The 26,489-nt window shown below is 50.8% G+C and overlaps 4 protein-coding genes across 9 annotated transcripts in view; 2 read left to right on the top strand and 2 right to left on the bottom strand.

The window, feature by feature from the left end:
* The first annotated feature begins 675 nt into the window (after positions 1-675).
* COASY (Coenzyme A synthase) lies at positions 676-5,212 on the top strand. Its single transcript, XM_006092355.3, has 10 exons — positions 676-799; positions 1,181-1,882; positions 2,915-3,129; positions 3,403-3,534; positions 3,664-3,853; positions 3,938-4,002; positions 4,133-4,217; positions 4,393-4,490; positions 4,580-4,726; positions 4,822-5,212. Exons 2-10 carry the CDS (start codon positions 1,192-1,194, stop codon positions 4,873-4,875), a joined length of 1,677 nt encoding a protein of 558 aa, XP_006092417.1. The 5' UTR covers positions 676-799; positions 1,181-1,191; the 3' UTR covers positions 4,876-5,212.
* Positions 5,213-5,642: 430 nt separating this feature from the next.
* MLX (MLX, MAX dimerization protein) lies at positions 5,643-10,721 on the top strand. Of its 4 annotated transcripts, none has more exons than XM_006092353.3 (8): positions 5,643-6,004; positions 6,487-6,523; positions 6,982-7,071; positions 7,337-7,443; positions 7,694-7,793; positions 7,988-8,087; positions 8,653-8,854; positions 9,634-10,721. In XM_006092353.3, exons 1-8 carry the CDS (start codon positions 5,963-5,965, stop codon positions 9,688-9,690), a joined length of 735 nt encoding a protein of 244 aa, XP_006092415.1. In that variant the 5' UTR covers positions 5,643-5,962; the 3' UTR covers positions 9,691-10,721. The 4 variants fall into 4 exon arrangements, with proteins under 4 accessions (XP_006092415.1, XP_006092416.1, XP_014314322.1 ...); XM_014458835.2 differs by lacking the exon at positions 5,643-6,004 and adding an exon at positions 6,059-6,171; XM_006092354.3 differs by lacking the exon at positions 6,982-7,071 and having other exon boundaries at positions 5,663-6,004.
* Positions 10,722-10,863: 142 nt separating this feature from the next.
* Positions 10,864-14,683, bottom strand: PSMC3IP (PSMC3 interacting protein). 3 transcript variants are annotated; one of them, XM_023756905.1, is made up of 8 exons: positions 14,616-14,683; positions 14,416-14,516; positions 14,179-14,268; positions 12,031-12,142; positions 11,477-11,622; positions 11,312-11,365; positions 11,108-11,189; positions 10,864-11,028 (listed from the first exon to the last, which is right to left on the bottom strand). In XM_023756905.1, the coding sequence occupies exons 1-7, from the start codon at positions 14,647-14,649 to the stop codon at positions 11,151-11,153; spliced, it is 576 nt and encodes a 191-aa protein (XP_023612673.1). In that variant the 5' UTR covers positions 14,650-14,683; the 3' UTR covers positions 10,864-11,028; positions 11,108-11,150. The 3 variants fall into 3 exon arrangements, with proteins under 3 accessions (XP_023612673.1, XP_006092413.1, XP_023612672.1); XM_006092351.3 differs by having other exon boundaries at positions 11,108-11,167; XM_023756904.1 differs by having other exon boundaries at positions 10,864-11,167.
* A 2,000-nt stretch (positions 14,684-16,683) lies between these two features.
* RETREG3 (reticulophagy regulator family member 3) overlaps positions 16,684-26,489 on the bottom strand; it is a 22,092-nt gene continuing 12,286 nt past the window's right edge. The window contains exons 2-9 of the mRNA XM_006092349.3: positions 25,787-25,893; positions 24,692-24,722; positions 23,641-23,767; positions 22,903-22,987; positions 21,553-21,690; positions 19,910-19,992; positions 18,622-18,754; positions 16,684-18,214 (exon numbers count right to left, since the gene is read on the bottom strand). Coding sequence (XP_006092411.1) covers positions 17,757-18,214; positions 18,622-18,754; positions 19,910-19,992; positions 21,553-21,690; positions 22,903-22,987; positions 23,641-23,767; positions 24,692-24,722; positions 25,787-25,893 — 1,162 coding nt within the window. The 3' untranslated portion in view covers positions 16,684-17,756. The remainder of the gene's footprint in view (positions 18,215-18,621; positions 18,755-19,909; positions 19,993-21,552; positions 21,691-22,902; positions 22,988-23,640; positions 23,768-24,691; positions 24,723-25,786; positions 25,894-26,489) is intronic.

The following is a 26,489-nucleotide window of genomic DNA, read 5'->3' as shown; positions in this document are numbered from 1 at the left end:
GGTGGAGGTTTATGGCTTGGTTCCCCCCGCCGGATGCCAGAACCGAGCTAGCTCTTATACACACTTAAATTGTGGGGGGGCGGATACAGAGAAGGACTGAGAATGTGTCCGGGCTGCAACCCTGAAAGCTCTCTTCTTGTTTATTACGCCTCCCATCTAACCACTCTTCTGTACGCCTGAAGTGGATACAAAGTGATAGGGGTGTAATCGGTAATTGAAAAACTCATTAGAAACCGGCCCTAGCCGGTTTGGCTGAGTGGATAGAGCGTTTGCCTGCGGACTCAAAGGTCCCAGGTTTGATTCTGTTCAAGGGCATGTACCTTGGTTGCGGGGAAGGGGTGGGGGGGGGGTGTGCAGGAGGCAGCTGATCGATGTTTCTCATGGATGTTTCTACCTCTCTATCCCTCTCCCTTCCTCTCTGTAAAAAATCAATAAAATATATATTTTTAAAAAGTGACACCTCTTCACTTTAAAAAAGAAAGAAAGAAAGCCAGGTGTTCTGCCTCTGTAATTGTCTCCTTGATAACCTGGCTGAAGCCAATCTTTCTCGCAGGGTAGCCGGGAAACGGGCTGGCTTTCCAGCTAGCCTCGCCCTCCTGCATACAGGCCCCCAGTGGCTCAAATCTCGGCCCCGCCCCATGAGAAATCTCGCGAGAATCCAGGGCCGGACAGAAATCGAGACTTTTGGCCTTTCCCGGATTCCGTAGCTCAGAGTCGCCCTTCTTAGCTAGTGCTTCCGGGTTGCATCTCGGGAAAGCGTCAGTGGTGCTGCCAGTGGAACCAGACCCCGGAGGTACCAGTAAGTAGGAGACCGAACCGAGCCCGAGTGCCTGCCTTTAGTCCCCTCCTTTGAGTCCTTGAAGGCCCTGGTACAGCTTAGCAGGAGGCCCCAGAATTTCTGCATCCCCCGCCCTATGACTCAGGGGCTCATGTCTAGTTTCCTCTCCCGGGATTTTGATTCAGTTCAGCGAGCTCACCGCCCCGTCTGAGAGAGGAGGAAACCGAGTCCTAGAGCACAGCCCCGAGGCGCGGTGTACCAGGCCCCGTCCCCTCCCCCGGTTCCTGTCGGTTGGCACGGACCCTCTATGTCCCCTGTCTTGGGTCCAAGGCCCCGTACAGACATCCCCCTCGGGCACATCCCCCTCAGTCACCCTCTGCTGGTCTCCCTGACTGTCCACAGGCCTGGGCAGCATGGCTTTATTCCGGTCGGGCCTCCTGGTGCTGACGACGCCGCTGGCCTCCCTGGCCACTCGCCTGGCCCCTATCCTGACCTCTGCGGCCCGGCTCGTGAACGACACACTCTATGTACACCTGCAGCCGGGCATGAGCCTGGAGGGCCCGGCTCAGCCCCTGTCCACCCCCGTGCAGGCCACATTTGAGGTTCTGGATTTCATCTCGCACTTCTATGCTGGCGCCAACGTGCACCCGCACCTGGACATCAGGATTCTGCTCACCAACATCCGAACCAAGAGCGCCTTTCTCCCTCCCCTGGCCAGCTCCGTCCAGAATCTGGCCCACCCGCCGGAGGTGGTGCTGACTGACTTCCAGACCCTGGATGGAAGCCAGTACAACCCGGTCAAGCAACAGCTAGAGCGTTACGCCACCAGCTGTTACAGTTGTTGTCCGCAACTTACTTCAGTGCTGCTCTACCCTGAGTATGAGCACGGAGAACTGCCTGCGGAGGTCTCCCTACCCTCCACCATCAGGCCATCCTCCCCTGTGGCCAGATCTCCAAAGCAGCCGGTGCGTGGCTACCGTCGCGGGGCTGTGGGTGGCACGTTTGACCGCCTGCACAACGCCCACAAGGTGTTGCTCAGTGTCGCCTGCGTCCTGGCCCAGGAGCAGCTTGTGGTGGGAGTAGCAGACAAAGACCTCTTGAAGAGTGAGTGGGGGAAACACCGGATTAGGGTGGTGGAGGACCCCCAAAACTCCTTTCTTTTTTTAAATAGATTTTTATTGATTTCAGAGAGAAAGGAAGAGAGAGAGAGAGAGAGAGAGAGAGAGAAAGAGAGAGAAACACCCATGATGAGAGAGAATCATGGATCAGCTGCCTCCTGCAAGTTCTGCGCTGGGGATCGAGCCCGCAACCCAGGCATGTGCCCTTGACCGCATTCGAACCTGGGGCCTTTCAGTTCGCAGGCCGACGCTCTATCCACTGACCCAAACTGGCTAGGGCCCCCAAACTCCTTGTAATGTGCCAGTAGTACCAAGGCTGAGAAAGGGTAGGGCCATCCATTACTTTCTACCCCTCCCGAATGTCACACACAGTGCCGGGCACTCAGTTGGTGTTAAGGAAACTTTGTTAAATGAGTAAAAGCAGCCTTTTCTCAATGTGTAATCTGGTCACCACTCAATCAGAATCCCGCCCCCCCCCCCCCCACCCCAAACATGGAACCAAGGAGTCTGCATTTTTTTTTTGAAATATATTTTATTGATTTTTTTTACAGAGAGGAAGGGAGAGAGATAGAGAGTTAGAAACATCGATGAGAGAGAAACATCGACCAGCCGCCTCCTGCACTTCCCCCACCAGGGATGTGCCCGCAACCCAGGTACATGCCCTTGACCGGAATCGAACCTAGGACCTTTCAGTCCGCAGGCTGATGCTCTATCCACTGAGCCAAACCGGTTTCGGCAGGAGTCTGCATTTTTAACAAATCCTTGAACGCCTCTGTCTGGCTCTGACGTCCACTGGCACTGCTAGTTCTCTGGACACATGCCAGCCCTTGCACTGACGATTGTGCTTGCCTGCTGCCTGCCCCTGATAGTTTTCCCATCACAGACCACATCCCAGGTTAGCCCTTTCTTCCTGCCACCCACCTTTGGAGACAGGATGCTTAGGGGCACTTTTCCCCAAACTGGTCCATCCTCTTCCTCCCCAATAAAAAGATCTCACTGTTCTGGGCTCCTTCCTCAGGCAAGTTGCTCCCAGAGCTGCTCCAATCCTACGCAGAACGTGTGGAACATCTGAGTGAGTTCCTGGTGGACATCAAGCCCTCCTTGGCTTTTGATATCATCCCCCTGCTGGACCCCTATGGGCCCGCTGGCTCTGACCCCTTCCTGGAGTTCCTGGTGGTCAGCGAGGAGACCTATCGTGGGGGGATGGCCGTCAACCGCTTCCGCCTTGAGAATGTAACCTGTGAGGGAGATTGGCAGAGGGAGCGGATGGGGATGGGGAAGGCTATTGTGGGGAGGGTGCTGTTGGAAGTACCATGACCCCAGAGGAGGGAAGAGGGGGCCCAGGGTGGTAGAAAGAGGCAAGGAGGAACTGGTTCCCAGGTTGTCTTCTGAGGCAAGCTCTACCTCTGGAGTAAGTAGGGGAGGATAAGGGGGCAAGTTGGTGTCAGGGTTTGCCCTTCATCTCACCCTTCTTTCCCTCTCCTCACCCCTCCTTCTTTACTTCAGGACCTGGAGGAGCTTGCCTTGTTCCAGATTCAGCTACTGCACGACCTAAGCCACAGGGAAAATGAAGAGGACAAAATCAGCTCCTCCAGCTCCCGCCAGCGAATGCTGGGAAACCTGCTCCGGCCTCCATATGTAAGCATGTCTTTCCTTCCCTCACCCACTTGGATAGGCTGGAAATGCCAGAAGGTGGAGACTGAAGGATTCAGCCCAAACATGAGCCTGAGGACCCTAGTAACTAGGGCTCCTTTTATCTACCCCCAGGAGAGGTTTGAGCTCCCTCCTGGTCTCTACGTGATTGGGCTGACAGGCATAAGTGGCTCTGGAAAGAGCTCAGTAGCTCAGCGGCTGAAGGGCCTGGGGGCATATGTCATCGATTGTGACCAGCTGGGCCATCGGGCCTATGCCCCGGGTGGTCCTGCCTACCAGCCCGTGGTGCAAGCCTTTGGAACAGGTAATGACTGGAGAGGGCTGGAGGAGGCCTGAAGTGAGGAGATGGCCTAGTCTCCTTGCCCAATCCTCTGTCTCTGTCCTCTAGATATCCTCCATAAAGATGGCATTATCAACAGGAAGGTCCTGGGCAGCCGGGTTTTTGGAAACAAGGTAAATACACACCTCTCCAAAGGTTCTCCACTGCAATAGACCCAGGGGTTGGGACCCAATGGACTTCTCTGGGCTGGCTCCATCTTCAAGGGGAGTAACCACTGCCCACTCCCTCCATCCTGCTTCTCAGAAGCACCTGAAGATGCTCACGGACATTGTGTGGCCGGTTATCGCAATGCTGGCCCGAGAGGAGATGGAGCTGGCTGTGGCTGAGGGTGAGTCAGAGGGATGTTGGGAGCGGCTGAGGGGCACAGTTAAGCAGATCCTTTCCCTGGGAGTTTTTCTACTCCAAGCCAGACCACCCACGTTCCCAGGGACCATGTTTCATTGACCCTCTGACTGGTAGCAAGTGATAGGGTCCTGCTGGTAGTGACTGGAGTCTCCCTACAGGAAAGCAGGTATGCGTGATTGAAGCTGCCATGCTACTGGAAGCCGGCTGGCAGAGCATGGTGCATGAGGTGTGGACCATTGTCGTCCCTGAGACTGAGGTATCTGGAGCCCACTGCCACCCCATCGCCATTGCAGACTACATCCTGCTCTGAGCCAGTTGGCTGACAAATGTCATGTCTGTACCCAGGCTATACGACGAATTCGGGAGAGGGATGGCCTCAGTGAGGCTGCAGCTCAAAGCCGGCTGCAGAACCAGATGAGTGGACAGCAGCTTGTGGACCAGAGCCATGTGGTGCTAAGCACCTTATGGGAGCCACATGTCACCCAGCTCCAGGTTGATGCCCAGGGAAGAGCTGGGTTGTTGGGAGGGAGTCTACAGTGAATGCCTACCTGACTGTCTTTTCCTCACAACATTCTGGTTGCCCAAAGGTGGAGAAAGCCTGGGCCCTCCTGCAGAAGCGCATAGCCAAGAAGCCGTACTGATCATGAGTTTTCTGTGGGGCCAGATTGGCCCCTGGAGCTGACAAGAGATCATCCAGTGGTGAGGAGGAATGGGGGCTTCCATGCTCACCCTAGCTTGGGCCTAGAGGGCTCTGAGCTAAGCTGGGTGGGGCAGGGCCTGGTGGACACAAGAAGCCTACTCAGCTTGCAGGTGTTTGACCAACACTAAGGATGTGGCCCGTGGGGAACAGGCCCCTCTGGCATTCCAACCCCATTCTTGCCTACAGGTGTCCGTGATACCTAAGGCTAGTAGGGGAGAAAGGGGGGAAAGGGCAAACAATGGAACTTGTAACAGAATTAAAGGTCAATGTTTCCAGGTGCTGTCTGTATGGTGTCTGCTTCCTGCTCCAATGCCTCTAGGTAACTTTGGGATCCTTGAGCCACAAGTGCAGGACTCAGGCCTGAGCTGGAAGCCAGGAGTGCAGTGGTTAAGAGCATGGCCTTTGGAGCTATCCAGACTGAAGCCAGCCTTGGCCCTGTCACTGAGCAGCTGTGTGCATTTGGACAAGTCACAAACTTGCTAGGTTCCTTATGTATAAAGTAGCATAACGGCCAACAGGCTCTTTGGAGTATTAATTCCACAAGTGCCCCGCTGGATCCTAGGCTTGACGTTGGAGGACCATCCTTCCACACGCCAGGCGGGCCTCTGCCGTCACAGAGCCTGCAGCCTGGTGGAGCTGGACGAGGTGATGGCTGGCCGGATGGGGGGCCCGGGAGGAAGGCATCCCCGGGGCGCCCAGGCCTGGCAGTGTGCCTGTGCACAGCTGTCCGCAGACGTTCCTGCAACAAGCCTTTCGAGGGGACCCCCTTCACAGAATGTGCCGCTTGCCGCCTGCCCCAGGGAGGGAGACCAGCAGGGTGACCCCCACAACGCAACCTGTGTCAACCCCGCAGGGGGCTCAGCTCACTCCGAGGGTTCGGCCTTCCCTGGCTGCGCACGCACGTCACCCTCGCCCCGCCCTTTACTCCTCGGCCGCGGATTGGCTGGTTTGGGTCACGTGGGCGTGCCCCGCTTTTCCTGGCGACGAGTGGCCGGCCGCCGGCTGGTTTCCGGTGCGGGGGGTCGGAGATGACGGAACCCGGCGCTTCTCTGGAGGACCCCTGGGTCAAGGCAAGCTCCGCGGGCGAGCACGCCGGGGAGGGGAGGGCGGGGCGGGCGCGTGTACGTAGGGGGTCCGGGAGATGAGGGAAGTCGCTCCGGTGCCCAGAGTACCCCCGCTTCCGCCCTCCGGGCCCGGGGGCTCCAGAGAAGACAGCTCGCCCCCCGCGCGTGCTAAGGTGGGGAGGTGGCGGAGGCGCGTGTGCGCGAGTGTGCGGGCGGGTCTGGGACTGGGCAGGTGGCGGGGTGGGGCGGGCGGGGTCATGCCGAGGGGCGGCGCTCCCACGACCTAGCCGGTCTTGGCTCTCGGGGAAAGCCTTCCGTTTCTTGCGCGCGCCGGTGTGTGTCTGTCCGTCCTTCCATTGCCTGCGCCCCTGCCTGTCGGTCCTTCCATTGCCTGCGCACCTGCCTGTGCGCAAACGATTGTACGCAGAGGGAAGAGGCCTCCTCGGGACGGAGGCCTGACCGCTTTCCTCCCTTGCTGGGTGCCGCAGGTGGAGTATGCCTACAGCGACAACAGCCTGGACCCCGGTGAGTGCCTCCCCACCCCCTTCAGCCCTGTAGGTTCCCTTGGCCTCGGCCGCCACAGTTGACCACAGCCCTGTCTCTGAGCCTGACACAGTGAGGGAGGAGCTGGAGGACCAGGGCAGGAGGCACGGGAGGGTGATCCTGGTTCCCTCTGCTGTGGAGCAGGGAAGTGATGGAAATAGTGACAGCTGGTCACTCTCACCCTCATCAAGCCCAGGTGTTGCTTTGTGAACCAGCAGCACCATTGCAGGCCAGTGGAGCAGTTCAGACCCAGGGACCGGAGCCTTGCAGATGGCTCTAGAAGTGGCTGGCCCAGTACGGCTAGCTTTTGGTTTAAGGGAGAGGTCAGCATTTAAGGATCAAAAAAAGGGGGCCCCGGGGGTTTTGAAGGCTTACCGGGTTTTCCCCCCCCCCCCCCCCCCCCACCTTACCCCTTAGTGATTGGGGCCTCTCTTTTCCAGGGCTTTTTGTAGAAAGCTCCCGCAAGGGGAGTGTAGTGTCCAGAGCTAATAGCATCGGTTCCACCAGTGCCTCTTCCGTCCCTAACACAGGTAGGCAGCCACATCCCCCATCTGGCGGGGCTCAGATATGCCATCATTTTAGTATCTTCTTAGGATGCTCTAGCCATCCACGTGGGGTGCTAGAGCCCTAGTGCTAGACACAGGGTCTCATCATCTTTTACCTCATCTAGAATAAGTTCCCGTGTCCATCTGCTACCTGGGCACTACGTTCTTTTTCCCAGTTAGGGAAAGACGGATTAGCTGGGTCTCCCTGGGCCCCAGATTGATCTCTTCCTGCCCCCAACTCTGAGCGTAGATGACGAGGACAGTGATTACCACCAGGAGTCCTACAAGGAGTCCTACAAGGACCGGCGCCGGCGAGCACACACGCAGGCTGAACAGAAGAGGAGGGATGCTATCAAGGTGATTGGGGAGGCCTCAGCCAGCACAGGAAGGCCCTGCACATTTCAGACTCATTGTGCCCTGACCCATCAGACAGGCCCAAGCCACCTGGGGGCAGCTAGTCGTCCCCGGACATGAACACCCCCCTCCTTCCAGCCCCCACCCCTTTTAGTTTGTGAGAATGGGACTTAGTGTCATGGAAGAAAAGTTTGTGCCATTTTGTCTTAACCCCTCAGAGTTAAGGAATCTATTTCCCTTGCTCTCTCCACAGAGAGGCTATGACGACCTTCAGACCATCGTCCCCACCTGCCAGCAGCAGGACTTCTCCATTGGCTCCCAAAAGCTCAGCAAAGCCATCGTTCTGCAGAAGAGTATGGCGGGGAGAGCACTGGAGGGGTTGGAGCAATGGGGCTATGAGCAGGCTAGCCTTAGACCCACTTTTGGCCTGGCCCTGCTGGGTGGTTGTAATGGGAGACTTGGGGAATGGGGAAAAGGGAAACAAGATCAGCCTTGTCCTCTGGTTGATGTCCTCTATGCCCACAACCTCTGTCCACCTTCACCCTAGCTATTGACTACATCCAGTTCTTGCACAAGGAGAAGAAAAAGCAGGAGGAGGAGGTGTCCACCCTACGCAAGGACGTCATGGCCCTAAAGATCATGAAAGTGTAAGCGTGCCCAACTGTGGGAACCAGGGCTTCTGAGGGGACTGAGGCCCACTTCACTTCACTCTCCCTTTTGTTCAAAGGCCACATCAGATAATATTCTCACTCCCTCCGGTGGCCGCTTAGAGGCAGGAACCTGTCCCCCAATAGTCCCTGATAGTAGACACTAGAAAAGTCTGTTGGGTTAATGCAGGGGTCCTCAAACTTTTTAAACAGGTTCACTGTCCCTCAGACCATTGGAGGGCCGGACTATAGTTTAAAAAAAAACTATGAACAAATTCCTATGCACACTGCACATATCTTATTTTGAAGTAAAAAAACAAAACGGGAACAAATACAATATTTGTATTTGCATGTGGCCCTCGGGCCGTAGTTTGAGGACCCCTGGGTTAATGGAAGGTTCGGCAAAATAGGTGTCTATTTTTAACCTAAAAGCAGTATCTAGCTTATGACTATATCCCCAAAGCTCTTCCCCTTCTTGGTTGGGGGAGGTATTGGGGTCACCCAGTTACCCTCCTGGCCTGGTAGAGCTGCTGTAGCACCTCAGCCCTGGCCTGCTTGCTTTTAGGAACTACGAGCAGATTGTGAAGGCACACCAGGACAACCCCCACGAGGGGGAGGATCAGGTTTCCGACCAGGTCAAGTTCAATGTGTTTCAAGGCATCATGGACGCCCTGTTCCAGTCCTTCAATGCTTCCATCTCTATGGCCAGCTTTCAGGAGCTGTCGGCTTGTGTCTTCAGCTGGATTGAGGAGCACTGTAAGCCTCAGGTATGGGGCAGCAGTGGTCACAGGGCCGGAGGCTCCTCCCACCTTTAGGCAAAGTGACCCAAGCCATTTCGAAAAGCAGGTAGCAGACTTTAGGTTTCTTCAGGGTGTTTCTATAGCTTTCAGTACTCGTTCCCCCTTTTGCTTTCTAAAGTTTACATTTTCCTGTTACGGTTTCATTTATCAAGTATGATCTGAGCACTTACTCCTATAAGGCCAAGTTCTGCCTTGGTTTAGTCCATGTTGTGGCCACCTTGGTCACTCCTCAGCTGCCCAGTGTGTGAGCCCCATCACTTGAAGCAGAATTACGTGGGGTTTTGGGAAAGATTTCTAGCCCCAACCCCAGGCCCACTAAGGTAGCTTTTCCTGGAGTTTGTAATGACGTGGTGTGTTAATGGTATTAAACTGAGTCTTCTGCTTTTGAGGCCTAGTTGCTTCTTCTGGGGCTTAAACTTGTCTCTCAGATTCTCTTTTGTTTTCAAACATTTTTATTATGAGACACTTTAAACATACTGGAACATCAAGAGAATTTACACTGAATATTCATATATCTATCGCCCAAATTCTACCATTAACATTTTCCATATTATCCCATAGCTGTCTATCTCGCCATCCCTTTCTCCATCCTGTTTTGGGGGCATTGCAAAGTAAACTGTAGACATTAGTGCTTCCCAGGGGCTTTTTTTTTTTTTCCGCTAGAAAGAGCGCACCTGGTCAGGTGTCCCAGACAGCTCTCTGCCCTCACCTGAGCATCATCTCTCTTCCTCTGCTGCCCTCAACAGACCCTACGGGAGATCGTGATCGGTGTCCTGCACCAACTGAAGAACCAGCTTTACTGACCTGCAGGACAGCCAACAAGAGGCCTCAAGTCTCCTACTTGGTCACAACCACTGGGCTTGTGAGATTGGACTGCAACACCGCACACCAGTCAGCTGGTTTCTCTTTCATGTTTCCTCCCCTAGCCCCCCCTCATCCTCAGTGGGGCTGGGGTGTGTTGTGAAAGCTTCTGATTAATTTATTATATTGACTATAGAGCTCGAACCTACCCAGTCTTCCCCCCATAGAAGTCCTCAGAATGGGGGTCTGCTGGGGGGCCGGGGGGGCGTGCACGCGCACACACACACCCCTTTCCTAAGCCTCAGAATTCAGCACATGATCTACACATATTTAGAAACTGTTTGCCTGTTTCGGTATCTTGGGTGACAGCTGGCCCAAGTTTGGCCATTTTGGCAGTAGTCGCTCGAGAGGAATGCATTAAGAGAAAAGACTTCCACAGCTATGCAGGGTGAAAGGCCGCTCATGCCTAGGCTAGAGCTGCCTGGTCAGCCCGAGGTAGAGCCACGGCTTTCTGGCCGGCTCAGGCTCGGCTGCCAGGGTCCTGCTCCTGCTGTTGACTCCACCACCTCTTCCCTGCTCTGGGCAGCAGACAGAAGCAACCTCCCACCTACTCCTGCCCTCTGTCCCCACAGGCACTGGCGCTGCACAGCAAAGTCAAATGTGACAAAAGTTTTTATTTTTCTAAATACCAACAAAAGCTCTGCTGAAATTACAATTTTTAAAAAATTAGCTGGGCCTTAAAACCACCCCCAGCTTTCTGTCAGATGTATCTGGGTCTCTACCATCCTTCATGTGCTGCTTACATTTCTGCCAGGACTTGGGGGTGGGTGAAGGCCCGAGGTATATGGAACCCAAGAGAGTCTAGGGTGCAGCCCTGGACTCCTTGAATGCTGTGTATAATAGCCTCTCTCTACCTTTGTCCCCCAACCTCCCTTTTGCCTTCCTCAGATTTGTTATCTGGGAGGTTTGATTATCTAGAGGAAATTAAATATTTTTATATCAAATTATATTACAATAAATATTGCCAAATGCTTTCCTTTAGTTTTGTTCCAAGTCTAAGTGTTAAGCACAAGCATTTGAAATTACATTCTAGACCATGTAATGAGTGTACCCATCGACTCTGGTTGACCAGCACTCCTTCCCCTCCCGCTCTGCCAAATACTCTGGTTTATGCCCCTCTCCCAACTGCCCTGCTCAAAGGTTGAAAGCAGCAGTAACAATAAAAAAAGCTGGCAGCCAGTCTGGGACTCTGTCCCCATAACCCAGTCCTACCACAGGGGCTCTCAGGGGTCTGGGAGCTTGACATTATAATCTTCATCTGTCTCTATCCCAACTTCCTCCTGTGGGGCAATGAGACAAGTGAATGAGACCTCTTGGCGAAACCCCAGGGGAGTAAGGAAGAGAAAGAGAACCACTTACAAAGAACTGCTTCTTGCTCTTGGGGTACCCTTCCAGGATTGCATCACACAGCTCTGTTGCCTGACAAGAAACAAGACCACCCCTTTGCAGATGGGCAGCACTTGGCACTGCTTAACAGATCCATGACACGGCAGCAAGTTTCTCAGGGGGGCGGGGGGGGGGGGGGCTATTTTCCAGGGCCTGCCTGGGAACTCCTGCACTTACCATCCTCTTGCGCTTCCTCCACTCCTTGCAGTACTTCTGCTTCTCTTTGTACACCTAAGCAGGGGGGACAGGTTTCTCTAAGCCCTTAGCCCCACGGCAGGGCAGCTGCTGGGGTCAACTCTTGTGCTTACTTCTCTGCACAGGCTACCTGCCCTCCCAACTCACCTGTTCTTTCTCCTCCGGGGTCACATGGCTGGTGGCTGCTTTGATGTTCTTCAGTCTCTCTGTGTAGCCAGCACATTCCTTCTTTAACTCCTGGATCTCTTTCTGCATCTCCGGTGTGGTCAGGGCACTAGTTAACTCCTTCAGCTCTGAAACCACATCTCCCTGAGATCACTTGTCCCCCAAGGAAGGGGTTCTCTTCCAGTGGGTACTCCCTGAGGTAGGAGACCAGGCCTCCACTTGCTCTGGGTTTTACACCCAGGGTCCAGAATGGGCCCCTTATTCTAGAAATGTCCAGGAAGCTGTAGCCAGGGAAGTGTGAGAACAGTATGCTGATAACCATGATAAGGAAAGCAGATGCATGTCCCATCCATTTGAATTTCAAAAGCCATCAGCTGTCATATATTTCTCTGAATGTAATGCTATGGCAGCCCAGCAAAGGGATCCTCACTGCACTGAGACAACAATGCAGTCAACAACCCATTTCCTCAGTAATCCTGACCTCTGGACAGACCCTGATGCTAGCGAGGGGCACCCTCCGAACAGCCCATTCCTACCAGCCTCCATTTGGCGACAGCTCTGCTGCAAGCTCTGCACCTTGGCAGTGAGGGTCACGATTTTGGCATCCAAGCTTTGGAGGTCAGCATCACTCACCGTGTCAAACTGGTCCTGCCAAAGACAAGAAGAAAAGTGGCCTGATGTGTGACCCCACGTCTAAAAGGCAACATTCACACACACACACACACACACGAACCTTCCGAAATAGCAGGAGTGTACTTTTGAGAGATCATTCAATTTAGTACTGAGTCCAACAACAAGGTATCAAAGTTGAAACCTAATGCCTGTCCTCAAGGGGCTTCTAGGTTGTCAGGAGACTGATAGGACAAATATCTGTCAGTTTAGTGGTCAAAACTCTCACTAGGCTGAAGGAGGAAAGGAACATTCTTCCCACAGTGATGACTGAACGAGGGCTTCCACAACAGGAAGGGTCTGGACAGGCAGGGGCGTGGTGGGAGGGATTTCGTTAAGGGACTCGAGGAATAAAGTCTGAGGAGCCCCTCCCATGAGACGAGCTGCTAGAAAAAGGACTGTGTTGGGGCTCAGTGGGGGTCTCATCAGTTGGTGAGAGGAGCAGGTTAGAAAGGATGTGAATCCAGCCTGGGCAGCCTGAACTCCACATTAAGGCAATGTTAAACCTTTACAACAAGAGGCAGCAAACGACAGCCTGTAAGCCAAATCCTGCATGGTTTTGACAGTTGAGTAGCTGTGGCAAGAGACCACCTGGCCTGCAAAGTGTAACAATTGTCTGGCCCTTTACAGGAAAAAAAATTCCAGCTTCACCTTTAGGGGACCTTCAACAGAGTAGTAACATAATGAAACCTATTTTAGGAAAATTTGCCTTGATGGTGATTTGATTCAGTTAAAGGAGTATTTAATGTCTACTGGATGTTGAATACTGTGGGGTGCTAACAAAGATAAATGAGAAATGGGGTCTGTATTAGGACAGTTTAGTGGGGGAGACAAGTAAAAAGACAATTATACTACCGTATGCCTCAAGAGGTAAGCCATTAGCTCAGAGCATCCAGAGAAGGTTTCTGGAGAAGGTAATGTCTCAGTGAAATTCTAAAGGATGAGTAAGTTAGCTGGGCAAAGAGGTATAAGAGGAAGAAGGGACTAAAACACTCCAGGCAAAGGAAAGACAATGAGCAAAGGATACAGGAGTAAAACCTATTTAATGGTCTAGTATTAATGGATGGAGAAATAACAGGGACAGATGAGGTTAGAGGCAGGCTGGGGCCAAGTCTCCAAGTGCCTATTACCTGTTCCAGAGGCACTAGAATTTTAGGTAGGAAATGTCATGACTAGATTTTCACAAACACGGATCGCTCTGGCTGCAATGTTTGAGGAGACCAGGAGATGTTAGGATATTGCAATAGATGAGGAGCAACCTGACCGGTTTGGCTCAGTGGCTAGAGCGTCGGTTCGATTCAGGTCAAGGGCATGTACCTTGGTTGCGGGCACATAAATGTATCCCGCTTGCCCTGACCGGTTTGGCTCAGTGGATAGAGCGTCAGCCTGCGACTGAAAGGTCACAGGTTCGATTCTGGTCAAGGTCACGTGCCCAAGTTGCAGGCGGATTCCCAGGAGGGGGCATGCAGGAGGCAGCTGATCAATGATTCTCTCTCATCATTGATGTTTTGTATGTGTGTTGTTTTTTCTCTCTCTCTTCCTCCCTGAAATCAATAAAAATAAATATAAAAGAATGTGAGAGGAGCCAGTAGGGGAGAGATGAAGCATTCTACTGTAGCCATAATGATTCTGAAAGACATCCATTTGGAGGTTTGGGCTGAAGATACAAAATTAATGTGTGTGTTTAGGAAGGCGGGTGGAGACGGAAGGAAAGTAATTTGGCAGGTGGTTCTAATCTAGACGATTGGGAGTTAAGAACTTCCAAGCAGAACTGGATCTTGGACTTTCTGTCATCATATTTTAAGTATGTTAATCTCATGAAGTTTGGATCACAGCAAGGGAGTACACACACTGATTTAAAGGATGGCTGGGGCTCTTTTAATGGCGTAAGACAGCGGAGTTTCATGGATTGCCTCAATTCTCCCAGAGAGAGTTCAAACGTGGGGCTGATTCACCTAAATTGGGCTCGCACACGGGGCGGGGGCGGGGGGGTAATTTGCGCAGACTTCCCTCACCTGGTCTGCAAAATAGATCTTCTGCTTGCCGTACATCTTCTCTTTAATCTTGCCTTGTTGGGCCAGCTGCTCCAGCGCCTTCACCACGGCCTGGCAGGGGAGAGTGCGGGGCAATCAGTGACTTCGGGCCGGGCGGCCAGTGTTAGGGGCAGCGCGCGACCAGCCTTAGGAAGCCCAGGGCTACAATGGCCGACTCGAGGGGTCCCCAGGGGAGGAACCCCGGGAGCGGGTCCTCACCGCTTTGCCCAGCCCGTGTTCCCGCTGCAGGTTCCCAAACACATCCTGGGCGCTGTAGGGCCGGTTCTGCTCCTGCAGGTACTTCAGGAGGACGCCGGGGGCTACGGGAGGAGAAGACACAGGGGCGGGGTCACTCAGCCGACCCCCGGCCCCCTTACCCGCTCCCCTCCGGGTCTCCCCGGCTCCCGAGGCCCGCGTACCGCCAGTCGCCGCTTCAGCCCTGCCTTTACTCATGGCCTTTCCCGCCGCCAAACTCCGAAAGCCGGACGTTACCGTTGCTCCGGGCAACGGCTTCTTCCGGCGGCGGGAGGGGCGGGCCTCGTGCGGCCACTGGCGGAAGAGGAAGCCTTCGCGAGGAACGAAGCGGACCTTCCGGGACCCCCCAGCGGGTTTCTGCCCGGAGCTAGGACACCGCGCACCACCCCCTGCCCGGGAGTCTGCAGAGGAGGCGGGGCACACACTTCCAACCTTCCCCTGCTCCCCCCGGAACGGAAGCCGGAGTACATCACGCCTTGGTCTTGTGGCCCGGCCCCCGCGGCGGCTGAGCAGGGCCGAAGGTTCCGACGGGAAACCTCGGGGTCAACTCCCGCTGGGCCGTCGGCCCGCTCAAGGTCACAGCGCAGTTACCGTCAGGGCCACGTCCCAGCCCACGGCCCGAGGCCCTTGGCCGCTAGTCTTATTTGTAAAGTAGGAGCCAGGGGTACTTGCAGAAGGGTGATCGTAGACTTAATAAGTAAAACACCCTGGAAAGAAAAGTCACCTTTGTTTGCTCGTTACCGAGCTCCGCACACAGGGGGCGCTCAACTCATGCTGTGGTTTGAACGCCAAGGGAAGGTAGGGCTGCGAGAGGGCTATTAAACCACAAAGCTTTTCGAAGTTTCCTGTTGGCTGAGTCAATTTTATGGCAACACCTGGCAGGTACTTTCCACTCCTGCCCACAGTGGCCAATGGGACGAAGCTTAAAATAAGTATTTCTAGTTTCTGAGGTCAGGTGAAGGCCAAAAGAGCAGCTGTCCCTGCAGCTCAAACAATCCGGAGGAGGGACATGGTGTTACTTTTTAAAGCCTTCTGTTACCTAAAATCTCATTAGCCTTTGAAATATACTTGTCTCCACACGTTTAGGGAGCAGTATCAAGAATCAGATGCCCTGGCCAGTGTGGCTCAGTTGGTTGGAGAGTCACTGGGCACCGAAAGGTTGCTGGTTCTGTTCTAGTCAGGGCACATACTTAGGTTGCGGGTTTGATTCCTGGTGGGGGTGTGTACAGGAGGTAACCAATGTTTCTCTTATATATCGATGTTTCTCTTTCCCTCTCTGAAATCAGTAAAAACATCTTCAGGTGAGGATTACAAATCAAAAAAGAATTAGAAATGATGGAATAGAAATGATGGAACTGCACGCTAGATGCTGGCCAAGAGTGCCAGTTATGCTCATGTCTGGGCTCTCCTGGGGAGGGGATAGTGGCCTCATACCATGGTGATTTTCTGACCATCACAAAGGAAAAACCGATAGGCAAATGGGTTCCTTACACCTGGACTTCCTCTTCTGAGGCTCTCGCCTCCTCTAATCACATACCAGATTAATAAGAGACCTATCAAGGGTAGGACACCATTCAACATTAGTCTCTTACAGATTGTTCTCATATAAGATTTATTCCCCGACACCCCTCCCACCCCTCCCCTCACCCCAATTCACAGTGGAGGACTAAGGAGATTCAGAGCAGGATCCCCAGGTACAAGAAACACCTTCCAAAGATTTTGCTCTCCTTCCTTCCCTCCTTGCTAACTCCCAAGCCTGGAGCTACACACACTCATGCAAACACGCAAAATCCCACTCCTTTCCCACACCTCCCATTTTTTTCCACATCAGAGATCACCTGTAAGACATCTGGGCTCTGAGAGGAGATAAGGTGCCCAAAATATGTGAGAACCCCAAGTGGGGAAATGCCATTACCACTAACATTCACACAAAGGTGACTATGAAATAGGCATCTAGTTCTTCTCCCTTCTCACTGTTCATGATTTTCACGTCCTGGCCTCTACCTTTCATCAACCAAGAGCAAACATGTTAGCACACTCCCACCTGTAGCACATGAAAATGGGCTCTGTCCAGCATCCCTCACCCAGGTGCGGAGGTGTTGGGGGAGTGGTCCCTGAGGATCAGCAAAGGGTTAATGCAGAGGGAAAGAGGACAGGAGTTTGGCTTGAGCTCTGGAGAAGCAGAGAGAGGGTGTAAGCTGACACAAGTTTAGAACTAATTACCAATTTCAGTTTTTGTTTCACATGATTTTACTAGGGACAGTCTTAACAGATACCCCTTAGAGGGGTCGCTGCTCATTACAGACACATTCTTGCTAATTTGGCTCATCCTTAAAAGAGGTCCACCAGGTTGGGAAGCAGTTCAATATAAAAAGTTTTAAAGGAGCTGAACAGAGTAAGAATAGCTGGTGAAGGAAGAGCTGGTGGCTTCTGGGATGAATGCCACTGAGCCATTTGTAAAGTGCTACTCTGGCCTCCCCCATGGAATATTGCTTCTCCAAAGGAGGAGCAAGGGAAGGAACAGGAACATGGGAATGGGTGTGGTCTGGTATTGCTTTGCTAGTTGCTCAGGCCGATGGGCAAATAGAGCCAGGGGTTAGCAGCACCGAAGACTACCAGGCAGCTCCAAAAGATTCAGTGAGACCACAGAGAGGCACTCACCCTTCCAGCCAGCTGACCCACGGCCCAAGGTAATATAGAAGAGGCCCACCTCCACATCATGTTCACATTTCTTAAATTTCACAAGCAGTTTTGGAGCAAACTGGGGGTTAGGCCTCAAGGAATGAGGATGGGCTGTGGCAGAGGGAACAGGCCTGCTCTGCGGAACCAAAGGAGAAGCTTGCTTAGAAACAGACAAATCATGGCTTAGCCCAAGAGGAGAATGACAGTGTAATTCTTCCAGCTGCTGCCTGACTTGGGCCTCTAGGGAGATGATGGAGGAGGAAGGGCTCTTCTATCAATGAGGGCTCCTGAGCACCCATACCTAGAAGCAAACAGCAGCACCCCCTCAAAGGGGAACCAATACCCCTGACTACTTTGTTCCCCAGAAGTATCATCCTGATGGGGAGAAGCCTCCCTAAGGAAGCACACTCTCACTTCAGTGACTGAGCTCAGAAATGGGTGTCCAGCTGGTATCAGGGAAGTGAGTATCTTCTCTCAACAGGCCTCTGAGCATCAGCCAGGCCACCAGGCATACAAGTGTAAGTCAGGGGATGGGACCTGGGTTCTTCCCTTGCCCCTTCACCTTTAGTGGGATGAGAAAAAAACCCTAAGCCACAGTGACCCCCCCAAAAGGAGTCTCTGCTTCAGTGGCTCCTGGAACTGGCAGGGTCCAGCTGACTCAGCTCTGACTGGTCCAGAAGTTCAAAGTCATCCCCCTCAGCATCAGTGTCCAGGTCTGAGCTGGGGGCCCGGAGGAAGCCTCTGGTTGCTCTCCGGGGAGGTTGGCCAGAAGGGCCAGGCTGGGAGGCCCCTGACAGGGCCAGCTGGATCATGCCCTGGGAGACCAGGCTGGCAAAGTTGCTGGTGAGGTTGGATCCTGCAGGCAGGGCACCAAGCAGGAGCTCCGGCAGTGTACTCTCGTCGCGGCTGGCTGGGGAGCCCTGGGGCTCGTCAGCCCCTGGTGGGGAATGGTACATCAAGCTGGGCATTCCAATGCTGGTATCGTCCTCATCGTCCAGGCCAGCAGGATCCACATTAATGGAAGGGAAGTCTGGAAGGTCTCTGGCAAAGGATTCCTCTGGATCACTGTGCCCATCTAGGTCTGAAAGCACAGAAGTGTGTCTGAGACATAGCAACTACCTGACCCCAGCCCCACCAAGTCGGCCCCATGTAACCACATTTTTCCACCCTGGATATCTAAGGGTGAAGCAAACCCATGGCACTGGTCAGCTTTTCCCCTCTGCTTATAGACTGCTGAGTCCTCTACTGGCGAGAGAACTCCCCCTCTCTCTTCTTCCACTATGCTCCCCAGGAACCTACAACCTGAGGAAACAAAGGAACTGAGGATTCCAAGGAGAGCAGCTGTGCCATCCTGGATGTCAGACCCCTAAGGCTGCTCTGACACCTGATCCACTTCTCAGAAAACAGGAGAGGAGAGGGCGGTATCCCTTCTGTCCAGGGAAGCTGAAAGGTGGTCAGTCAGAACCATTATCTAGTCAGGCCGCTCACCTTCAGAGCCTTCTGTTAGAGGTGTCTGGCCCCGTGAAAGATTGAATGTGCCATTGTCTGTATAGGAGACCTCAGCATCCGAGTGCTCAGAGTCTGTGATGGCCAATTCCCTGGCAACAGTAGAATCATCCAGCTACAGAAAGAAAACACAGACAAGCCTGAAGAGATGATGCCAGTAAGGACAGATGCAATAAATTAAAATTTTTTAAAAGTTAAAAAAAAAGAACAGATGCAATTCCCTAGTAACAGCTTTACTAATTACTGGCCCTGAAGACTACCCTAAGGCCAGAAGTAACCAGATGTGGATGGAGACTTCTGTCAAAATCTTGACCATTTTTAGGCTGCTCCCCAAGGAAAACACCCTTACTCATCAATCTTGAGCACAGGAAGGAAAGCAGTCTTAGGAGTCAACCAGCCACTTACTCTTAAGCAAACTGATCCAGAAAACACTTTTCACAGGTGACCTGGAGGATACACACACTGCCCAACCCAAGATGAGCAGGGCTCTTTATTTATTTATTTTTAAAATATATTTTATTGATTTTTTTACAGAGAGAAAGGGAGAGGGATAGAGAGTTTGAAACATCGATGAGAGAGAAACATCAATCAACTGCCTCCTGCACACCTCCCACTGGGGATATGCCCGCAACCAAGGTCCATGCCCCTGACCAGAATCGAACCCGGGACCCCTCAGTCTGCAGGCCAACGCTCTATCCACTGAGCCAAACTGGTCAGGGCATGAGCAGGGCTCTTTAAAAGATAATCACACCAGTTCCAGAAGTTCTGCCATGATGGCAGGGGTTAAAGGGAGACATGAAAGCGGGTGTGCTGGTCACCAGGCTCAAATTGAGATCTATTTACAAAGTCCCAATATAACACTAGCTTCTCACAGGAGCGCCAGTTATGCTCATGTCTGGGCTCTCACAGGGGTAAGGAGGGAGTACCTGAGCCTATGAGCTTACTACCTAAATGTAGGTGCCAGATGGTTAAAAGGGAGCTAAAGAAGACTGGCCAGCCCTGGCTCAGTTGGTTGGGCGTCATCCCATGCTCCGGAAGGTTGCTGGTTCGATTCCTGGTCGGGGCAAAGGCCTTAATTGTGGTTGTAGGCTCACTCCCCAATGGGTGGTGTGCAGGAGGCAGCCGATCAATGATTCTCATCATTGATGTTTCTATCTGTCCCTCTCCCTTCCTCTCTAAAATCAATTAAAAATATATTAATAAATAAAAAGAAAATTCTTTTTTTTAAAAAAGAAAACTGGCCAGTGGTACAGTCCCACACCCAAAATACCTGAGGACAGAAGGCAGCAAGCTCTTCTTCACTGTCACTCTGGTTGTCCATGGCATGTTCCGGGTGTAGAGCTCTGCGGCGCACTATGTGGAAAGAGCAGAAGGCCTTGGCACCTTCCCTTGAAGGGGAAACCCCTACCCTCTTTGAGCTTCGAAGGCATAAAATGAGAACATAAGATAACCTAGGCATATAAGCATAACCATTGAACACAGACACTAGGGGGGTGAGGGCATGTGCTGTGGGAATGGGGGTAGCCAGGGAGGGGTCAATGGGGGAAAAAGGAGACATATGTAATACTATATATAACTAGAGGCCCCGTACACGAATCCGTGCATGGTGGGGTCCGGCCAGCTGGCCCACCCCTATTGGGGCCGGGGCTGATCGGGGGCTGGCCGGGGGGAGGGGCCACGGGTGGTTGGATGGGCGGCCCTGCCCCCTGGTGGTAGAACTCCTGGATGAGGGGACAATTTGCATATTAGTCTTTTATTATATAGGACTAGTGGCCTGGTGCACAAAATTCGTGCATGGGGCAGGGGGTGGAGGGATATCCCTCAGCCTGGCCTGCACCTTCTTGCAATCTGGGACCGCTGGCTCCTAACTGCTCACCTGCCTTCCTGATCGCTCCTAACCACTCTGCCTGCCAGCCTGCTCACCCCCAACTGCCCCCACCTCCGCCAGCCTGCTCGCCCCCAACTGCCCTCCCCTCCTGGCCTGATCGGTCCTAACCACCTCTGCCTCGGCCCCGCCACCATGGCTTTGTCTGGAAGGATGTTCAGAAGGTCTCCTGGAAGGTCTCCCGGTCTAATTAGCATATTACCCTTTTATTAGTATAGATACTTTAAACAATAAAGAGTTAAAAAAAAAAAGAGAGAGAGAGAGAACCCCTCTCTGAATATGGCCCTAAGCCTACCCAACAATGCCTGAGGTGAGTTGCAGAGCCTAAGTGGACAGAAAGGTAAGTTGATAGCACAGAAGAAAAAGATCTCTCTTCCAACAGCTCTCCATTAGCCACCCTCAGGTGATCAACTACCAGGCTTGTCAACAGCTCTCAGGATCAGCGAGGGACTGACTGGATGTCAAGGTGGAAAGTAGGTACTATCACAGAGGGCAAAGGGAGATGCCCAGCTTAGTTAGGTCAGGCTTTTGAGGACTGATACTATTCAGCTGGCTGTCCAGGGGGAGCAGGGCCTTGGTGACCAAATGCAGGGCTATTTGAGGTCAGGGCTTAATGAACACCTAACCTGATCAGACCACAGCAGAGGAAAAGTTCACACAACTGTCGTCACTGTGTTTGGAAAGCAGCCAGCACAGTGCTTGGGCACAAGGAAAATGCTTCATAAAAAGTAGCAAACACTAGGGATTATCTTCACTGTCTTTTATTCAACACAGGAGAGCTTTTCTCAGATTTGTTTAAAATGGGAGTGTCTTGAATTCCCAAATGGAAAAAAAATGGGTAAGCCTGCATAGATTTCCCTGGAATAGAATATCACTTTTACCTCCCCCCTTCCCCCCACCCACACACACACACCAACCACATCCCGCTTTTCCCACTTTCGAGGACCTACCCATTATGTCAGGCCTATGGGCTTTCCTTCTCTTCCCCAAACTGCCCAAGTGGAAGGAAGGCTCCCCCTTACACTTACGTTGTCTCTCTCTCTGCTTGGACATCATATAGCCGCGGACACTGAAGTCCAGCCGCTGCAGAGCTGGCTTCAGCCGTACATAGGCTCGATCCCACAGTCGGTGGTACACAGCAAGGGGCCACATCATGACAGTGACAACTGAGAGGAGTGGGAAATAGTGGCAAAATGGAGAAGGGGTGCACAAAACAGTCCTACCTGTCCCTTTGCTCTTGTGTCCTGAGGGGTTTAGAGCAGGGGTCCTCAAACTACGGCCCGCGGGCCACATGCAGCCCGCCAAAAACATTTGTTTTTTTACTTCAAAATAAGATATGTGAGTGTGCATAGGAATTTGTTCATAGTTTTTTTTTAAACTATAGTCCGCCCTCCAATGGCCTGAGGGACAGTGAACTGGCCCCCTGTTTAAAAAGTTTGAGGACCCCTGGCTTAGACACTTAGTATAAAACAGTTATGCTTGATTCTGCTGGCCACCTTCACTAGTCTCCCCAAGTACATGAGGGCGTTTTGTTGGAAGGCAGACACATCTGCAGCCATCTACAGAACTGATTCACTGAGGGCAGAATGAGACGTGTGGTCACTTGCATATGGGTGTCACTGAGCCATAAATAAGGCCAAAGAATAACAATGCCTCAGAAACTACATAACAAATCACATGAGCTCTGATAATGGCCACAGCCATAACTATTCAGTTCCTCTGGCCTCAAACAAGCAGTGTTCATGCCAATAGGAAGTAACTAAATTTATAAAACTGTGCTACGGGGGGAAAAGTGATCTAGGGTAAACAGAACCTAGCAGAGGATCCCCTAAGACAGCGGTTCTCAACCTGTGGGTCGCGACCCCTTTGGCGGTCGAACGACCCTTTCACAGGGGTCGCCTAAGACCATCCTGCATATCAGATATTTACATTACGATTCATAACAGTAGCAACATTACAGTTATGAAGTAGCAACGAAAATAATTTTATGGTTGGGTCACAACATGAGGAACTGTATTTAAAGGGCCAGAAGGTTGAGAACCACTGCCCTAAGAGTTAAGTTTTGCTGTTACACAATACACTGACTGTAAACATTCTCTCCTTAAATAGGGACAGTCCTTTAGAGTTGTTAATACAATATGTTAGTTAACTCTCGTCAATTTCTAAAACTGACTTGGTAAGATAAGGACTTTATATGTGGGGAGCCTGCTATAAGGGTAAGAAGACCCTTTCAGGACACTAAACAAATCATGGGGTGGGGGGAAAGAAAAAAGATAATTTCCTAGAGAATAAAAGTCCTCCCTAGACCCAGAGTTAGCTGTGGCTGGAAAAGCTATGAGTAGAGTAAGCTCACAGGGGTAGGTATATGCCATACTTACGCATTAAATAGGACAGCAGGAGCCCAGGGATGTAGCGGCCCAAGACAGCCAAAAAGGTCAGTATCCCACAGCTCAGCAAGCAGAACTGGGGGAGTCAAGAAACAGCATTAAGTTTCTGCTACATGGCAGGGGACTAGGGTGAGCATGGGAGGTAGAGATGTGACTGAAATAATTCTTTATGGCCTATGAGTAAAGCGCGGACACATCAGAATGACACATGTACCAGCCACTTTGCATCCAATTTGATTCTCTTTGGGAGGAAAAGAGGATGTCCACTTCTATTCAAACTCCTTTGACGTAGCTAGCCCCATAGGGCTGCACCTTTCATGCTAGGAAACTGGTTTGAATAGGACTTAGCCAAATATTCTCTCTGAAAGCAAGTGTTGGTGGTGGGTTTTTTTTAAGTCAAATTAAAAATAAAAAAAACCCAACAACCTATCACATGTTTAATATGACACAGAATACATACAAGCAAGCTTTCTTTCTCATCTTGGAAGAGAAAGATGGCCTAATCTAAGTGGCAAGCACCCAACGGAGGAGTCATCAAGCTCTGCTTTAGGCTAGTGGCTAGTCAGAAGCCTTTTCCTATAACTTCCCTTCGTCTCTATAATAAACTCTTGATCTTTTCTTTCTTGAATGAGAATATGTAGTAAAGGGGTTTGTTTTGGGTTTGTTTTCAGTTTAGCATGAACTGAACTGAGAAGCCAGACACAGAAGTGAAAAAGGGAAGCGTCTTACCTTGCCTGGGTTTTGCTTTTTGAAAAGCAAAAGATTCCTTATGAAAATGGTCCCACTAACCCAGACTTCAGCTACATGGTGACAGAGCTCGGGCACGCTGAGTAACCGAGGGTGCACAAAGCCCCAGCTATGAAGAGAGAAGGGGGAGCTGTGAAAGGGGAGTGCTGAGGATCCCCCCATCTTGCTGTGTAGGAAGCCAACGCTTCCGGGTTTAAATAGGGGCTAGGGAGTGGCTGTCCTAGGTGCTTTGGAGGTGAAGCATGACTTTCTTCTTGGCTCACCGGTTGAAACTTGAATTTAGGGACTACAAGGGCAAACCTGTTCTGACAACTCCACCCTATGAGCCGGCAGCCCAATCCTCATGTGTAAACCTGCCACCAGCTCCAAGGCCCTTTGTGCTTAGAAACATCATCCCTGCACTCAACCATTGCAATTCACTGTGATTGCAATCCAGGGATAAAAGTAAGGCAGTCTGACACCACTGCTGCTGAGAGGGAGGCAATGGTGGACATACCCTTCAGAGAGAGAAAAAGCAAAACTAAAAATAAACCACAGCGGAGAAAATTACTTGGATCACACAGATGGGATGAATGAGTTGAAAAATGAAAGCAGGAGCTGTAAGACACAAGAGGAATCTTTGACTTGCTGATGCCAGGAACCAATGTGTTTTCTGACCAGGAAACTTTAAACAGCTAGAGGTCACAGAAAACACTAAATGACCTGGTATAACAACCAGGAGACAAATGAAATAAGCTGCCTTTAGGTTTTCTCACTAGGACTGGATAATGCAGCTAATTCTCTGGCATGTCAAGTTATGGGGCACGGTAATGCTTCTTTTTCAAAAACTTCTCTTGTAAATATCAGAGGACACTAGCCATCTCAACATACTTCTGCCTGAACTTTAGAATCTGTTAAAATGATTACTTGAACAACCTAGGTTCTCAGCTTACAGTTTGTCCAGAACATGGGGTTAACAACAACATATAACCAGAATATTACAACAAGAGAATCAATCAGAGCAATAAAAAGGGATTTAATTAGTATTCCATACCTCTCATTGTCTAATGCGTCGGGTCTTGACACTACAATATTAAAACAAACACCAGCATTAGTTGGTAGGGAAAACTAAACACGAAAATGTTAGGCTATTGGTCTGACTGCTCACATTTTAATAGGTTTGGGGGGAAAAAAATAAAAGGAGACACTACGTTATATTGCCAGGTTAGGGAGCTGCCGACAAGGGAATGATGCCTGATGCTTGCTCATTTCTCCAGCAGAGTGGTGCGGGGCGGGGGGGTGGGGGGGAGGGGGGTAAGGAGGATCCAAATGGAGCATCAGGCCCCTTCTAATTACTGAAGCTGAGAGCCAAGGCATACACAAACAAATAGTCCGTCCCACCCCTCAAGAATATCTGGTTTGTTGAAACACATCAATGGTGCACTAGGTTACAAGGCATGTTACAACTACTCCAACACTAGAAATCTGCCTATTCTTTTAAAAGAGAGACCCATTAACTACAAAAAAATGATGTAAAGTCTTTTGACATGATTCCTTGAAGTCTCTGCAAAATAGGAAGGGAATGTATTTAAAAGCTGTACACTCTGGCCTGGCGGATGTGGCTCAGTGTCTACCTATGAACCATGCGGTCATGGTTTGATTCTGGGTCAGGGCACATGACAGGGTTGCGGGCTCAATCCCCAGTAGGGGGTGTGCAGGAGGCAGCTGATCAATGATTCTCATCATTGATGCTTCTATACCTCTCTCCCTCTCTCTTTCTCTCTGAAATCAATAAGAATATATTTTAAAATAAATCTAAAAATTCCTGAGAGGCAAATTAATACTGCCTTAGTAAAGACATAGTATCCAATGAAGTGAATTATTTTTTAAAAACTTGAGGACTATTTAAGGACTACTTATTCCTCAGGTCAATTATGAGGGCAGAATATCTCAGATGGCGAGCTTACCAATGAGAAGGGCGGAATTCAGTTCTAAGAAATTACATGCAGAAGGAGAAAGGTCTCCTAAAGCAAATAATTCGAACATCAAAAGACATTCCCAGTTCCACATACTCCCTCATAAACCCCCAAAACTAAAGGTAAAAATTAAAGAAAAGAAGTTCAGTGTGTTCTAAATGCTAAAAACTTACCTTTTATTTCAGGCCAGATTTTGTTCTTCCATTGATCTATACACACTATGATCATTGAGCTGAATGCAAGTAAAAATACAAGACGAAGGGATGTCAGTGCAAAGAACCTAGAGAGAAGGAAAAACAAAAGATCATTATCCAATTAAGCTAATTTTAGAAAAGAACATTTGTGCACTAAAGGCTCTATAGTAAATAGACTTAGGTCATAGTTACATATCTCAATATACCTTAATTCATCCTTGATAACAAGTTGTCAAACATCTTTCTACCAAATTAGACCCAAGTACAGGGCAAAAAACTGGTAGAGATATATTAAAGAGCATTTCATTCAATTAGATATCCTTTGGGAAATGAGGTTCAAAAAGTAAAATGACTTGTCAAGGTCACACAGAAAGCACTGAAACTACTTCTAAAAGCCAGTTCTTCAGAATTAACACCAATCCGTCTGAAACTCTTTCCAAAAATTGAAGAAGCCGGAACACTTCTTGATTCATTTTATTAAGCCATTACTCTAATACCAACACCAAACGACATTACAAGAAAACTACAGATCAATATCCTTTATGAATATAGATGCAAAATGCTCAATAAGTCACTGAAAAACTGAATTCAGCAGCATATTAGAAGGATTATGCATCATGAACAATTCCTAGGATTTATTCCAGGAATGCAAAGGTGGTTCAACATAGAAAAAAAAAAAAAA

Source organism: Myotis lucifugus, unplaced genomic scaffold, assembly GCF_000147115.1.
Source record: "Myotis lucifugus unplaced genomic scaffold, Myoluc2.0 scaffold_100, whole genome shotgun sequence".
Classification (NCBI taxonomy): domain Eukaryota; kingdom Metazoa; phylum Chordata; class Mammalia; order Chiroptera; family Vespertilionidae; genus Myotis; species Myotis lucifugus.
Note: the sequence above shows the minus strand (reverse complement) of the source record. Positions and strands in the feature narration are given on the sequence as shown.

Coding starts and splice junctions, on each gene's coding strand:
- COASY (XM_006092355.3), top strand. CDS start 1,192: ATGGCTTTATTCCGGTCGGGCCTCCTGGTGCTGACGACGCCGCTGGCC. Junction 1,883..2,914: donor AGACAAAGACCTCTTGAAGA/GTGAGTGGGGGA, acceptor CTCCTTCCTCAG/GCAAGTTGCTCCCAGAGCTG. Junction 4,491..4,579: donor TTGTCGTCCCTGAGACTGAG/GTATCTGGAGCC, acceptor GTCTGTACCCAG/GCTATACGACGAATTCGGGA.
- MLX (XM_014458835.2), top strand. CDS start 6,076: ATGAGGGAAGTCGCTCCGGTGCCCAGAGTACCCCCGCTTCCGCCCTCC. Junction 7,444..7,693: donor AGAGGAGGGATGCTATCAAG/GTGATTGGGGAG, acceptor CTCTCTCCACAG/AGAGGCTATGACGACCTTCA. Junction 8,855..9,633: donor AGGAGCACTGTAAGCCTCAG/GTATGGGGCAGC, acceptor TGCCCTCAACAG/ACCCTACGGGAGATCGTGAT.
- PSMC3IP (XM_023756904.1), bottom strand. CDS start 14,649: ATGAGTAAAGGCAGGGCTGAAGCGGCGACTGGCG. Junction 11,623..12,030: donor CTGTCGCCAAATGGAGGCTG/GTAGGAATGGGC, acceptor ATGTGGTTTCAG/AGCTGAAGGAGTTAACTAGT. Junction 11,366..11,476: donor CCCCGGAGGAGAAAGAACAG/GTGAGTTGGGAG, acceptor CCCCCTGCTTAG/GTGTACAAAGAGAAGCAGAA.